Below are 3,527 nucleotides of genomic sequence, written 5' to 3'. Positions count from 1 at the left end.
TTTGTTTTCCTCTATAGAGAGAAAGCATGAGATTATTACAGATAATTTTACCTTTTTATGAAACAGGCAAAGGAAGACCACAGCAAAATCTGGGGTGTTATAAACATCAGTGCAGTAAATCAGAACGGTAGGTCCATAACTCCGATCACAAGACCGTCTCGAATAGAGCAAGAGAAGCTACTGCGCAGCATTTATGAAACTCATGTTGATCCCTCAGTTGTGCAGTACATTGAGGCACACGGTACAGGAACCGCTGCTGGAGATCCTACTGAAGCTGAAAGCCTTGGTAGTGTCATTTGTAAAAACAGGTCTTCACATGTTTCCATTCTGAAAATCGGTTCCGTGAAAGGAAATATTGGCCACACTGAATCAGCTGCTGGAGCAGCAGGGTTAATCAAAGTGCTTCTGATGATGCACCATGGAAAGATTGTTCCGTCCTTGCATTACTCAAAGGAGATGAGCAGCATCGATACAGAGAAATTAAACCTTGCAATTCCCACAGCTGTAGAGCCCTGGGAAGAATCCCATGAGTATGGAAGAGTAGCTGGCATCAACTGCTTTGGATTTGGAGGAACCAATGCTCACGTTGTAGTCAGGCAGATTAAGCAGTTTGAGTCTCTTCCTGCCTTTAAGAGGCCACTTGAATTAGTTCTGCTGTCAGCAGCATCAAGTAAGTCCCTTCAGATGACAATGGCCGATACAGCTGACCAGCTGAGCACAAGAAACTCCGTAACTCTCCCAAGCCTGGCCTATACGTCTGCCTGCAGAAGAAGCCATGCCAACCACCGGTACCGGAAAGCATTTGTCACAGATTCTCTCCAACATTTGCAGCAAGAGGTTATGTCTGCAGCGAGCACTGAACTTGCCGTGTCAAAGGGGGAACCACAGCTGGTGTTTGTGTTCTGTGGCAACGGCGTAAAGCTGAAGGAGTTCAGTGAGGCACTGATGAGCTCAGCGCCAGTGTTCAGAGACAAGTGTAAGGAAATAGAAGTGCTTTTTCAGAAACACGCTCCCATCAGTCTCCTGCCAGCAGGAGGTCGTAGCCCAGAGGATTTGTTGAATCCAGAGCTTTCCCAGCCCTTGCTTTTTGCCCTGCAGGTTGCCTTAGCTTCCCTTCTGAAATACTGGGGCATTAAGCCGGTTGCTGTTGTTGGCCATTCAATAGGGGAAGTTGCTGCTGCACATTTTGCTGGGTACCTTTCCCTGGCAGACGCAGTCAAAGTGATTTATCACCGGAGCCGGCTGCAGGCAAAGACTCCCAGTGGCAGAATGCTGGTTGTTGGAAACATCCCTGTGCAAGAGATAGCTGAACGTCTGCATCCCTACTCGGGAAAGGTGTGCATTGCAGCTTTCAACAGCCCAGTTTCCTGCACCTTGTCTGGGAATCCAGACTCTGTGGATGCTGTCCAGAGAGATTTAGCTCAAGCTTTCAGCCAGAGAAACATCTTCCTTCATGTTTTAAATGTCCCAGCTGCATACCACAGTCCCAGCATGGATATGATCCTTGGGGAGTTGGAAGAGAACCTACGGACTTTAGAAAAACAGAAAGGAGAAATTGAAGTGATTTCAACATTGACTGGGGCAGCTGCTTCTGAAAAGGACTTTACTGAGGGCAAATTCTGGGCCCGGCATACTCGTGAGCCTGTTGCTTTCACTCAAGCCATCAAAACTGCAGCTGGAGATAGGGAAAACGTGGTGTTTGTGGAAATAAGTCCTCACCGAGCATTGCAGCGAAACATAAAGGAAACTCTAGGCAAAGGCACAAAGGTGTACTCCTCTTTGCAAACTGATGCAGAGTGTCAGACACTCTTCACCCTGGTAGGAAATCTGTTTGAACTGGGATATAATCCCAACTGGCAGCACTTTTATAACGGGTATCAAAGCATTCCAGTGGCCATTCCACGGTATCAGTTTGATCGCAAAAAACACATGGACTTTCTGGAAATTCAACAACAAGCAAACCAAAGAGGCATCAGCTCCAGTCATCCTTTGATTTATGCCATAAACAGTGACAACATGGAGTTTGGCTGCCTGCTGTCCCAGGACACGACATCGTACTTATATGAGCACAAGAACAATGGTGTGGCTTTAGTCCCTGGAGCTTTTTATGCAGAGCTTGGTCTGGCCTCTGTGATGAACAGCTCAAGACCTAGAGTGCCTCTGAGTGCTTGCCAGATGAGTATCAATTTTTCTGCACCGTGTGTCCTCACGCAGAGTTCCCAAGTCTTGAGTATCAAGTTGAGTCCACAGAAAGCAGTGACAGCCTTTGAGATACTCTCCTCCTCCTCTGCAGTTTATGCTGCGGGCCAAGTTACAAAGGGGCCTGAAGCTGTGGTGGAAGAAAGCACCATCTCCTTCCAAGACATCTATGAACGATGCAGGTCAGTGGTTAGCAGAGAGGAGGTTTATGAAGCACTGTCTCAACTTGGCTTTCAGTACGGCTCCATATTCAGGCAGCTCAGTGATGTGCATTATTGCCAGGAACTAAAGGAAGCTATAACCAGCATAAAGGTGAACAAGGAGACCCTTGCAGAGATGTACAGCTACTGTATCCATCCAGTGCTGCTCGACTGTTTTCTGCAGATGACTGCTGTCATGACCTCAAGGACATTCCAGTCCAGAGCAGGCTTTCCTTCAGGGATAGGCAGCCTGGTGGTGCTCCGACCGCTGGAGGAAGAAATGATGATATATATGAGAACAAGCAAATCCATTGGGAACTGCCTAGAGGTCTGTGGATGCTTTATGGACAAACGCGGCTCCGTTTTGGCTGAACTCAAGCGTGTTGCCATCACTTTCATGAAGCAAGCATCTTCCAGAGACAATGAGTTCATGTTTGAACACAAGTGGAAAGAAGTCTCTCCTTCACAGTCGATCGGGCATCTGGGGACTGTGCCCAGAGTCCTAGTGTTTGCTGACAAATTTGGGATAGCTGAGCAGCTCAAAAAGCATTTGAATCCTGATTCAAGATATGTTATGTATGAAGACTGGGAAGCCCACTTGGAAGGCCACGCACAGAATAAAATGAGAGCAGAGGTTGGGGGTTATGATGAAATTCTGTTCCTGTGGGGAATTCAAAAGGTAAATGAAGACTTCCCAAGCAAAGTGGTAGACCAGGTGGCAAAGTGTTGTGAAGCTTATCGCCAAGTTATTGTGGCATTAAGAGAGAAAACATCCCGCTGTTCCATCAGAGTTATCACCTACAGAACAACGGAAAGAAATGTAGACCACGTGAACTGTGGCTTTGCGTTGTATGGCATGACCAGAACTTGTGTGGTTGAAGCTCCAGAAATCACATTTCAAATGATTGATCTCAGCTCTTCCAGTTCCCTGGACATCTCAGCACTAGCAGATGTTCTTGTAAAATACAAAGGTGAGGACTATCCAGAAGTATGCATCAGCCAAGGAAGAATTTACGTGTCTGAAATCAGACGCACGCCTTTTGTAGATGCAGATTACAGCCAACCCGTAAAATCTCTCCAGAAGTCAGATATATTCACTTTGTACACTTCTGATCCATACACAGCAAA

The 3,527-nt window shown here is 46.7% G+C and overlaps 1 protein-coding gene across 1 annotated transcript; it reads left to right on the top strand.

The window, feature by feature from the left end:
* Window positions 1–57: 57 nt before the first annotated feature.
* Window positions 58–3,519, top strand: LOC104503275 (probable polyketide synthase 1; the record flags this gene model as incomplete). Its single annotated transcript, XM_010160085.1, has 1 exon — window positions 58–3,519. A coding segment is annotated over exon 1 (3,462 nt), but the record flags the coding sequence as incomplete, so codon positions are not given.
* Window positions 3,520–3,527: the final 8 nt, after the last annotated feature.

The sequence above is a fragment of the Eurypyga helias genome, unplaced genomic scaffold (genome assembly GCF_000690775.1).
Source record: "Eurypyga helias isolate BGI_N326 unplaced genomic scaffold, ASM69077v1 C16118551, whole genome shotgun sequence".
In the NCBI taxonomy this organism is placed as follows: Eukaryota; Metazoa; Chordata; class Aves; order Eurypygiformes; family Eurypygidae; genus Eurypyga; species Eurypyga helias.
This window is presented reverse-complemented; position numbering and strand designations above follow the sequence as displayed.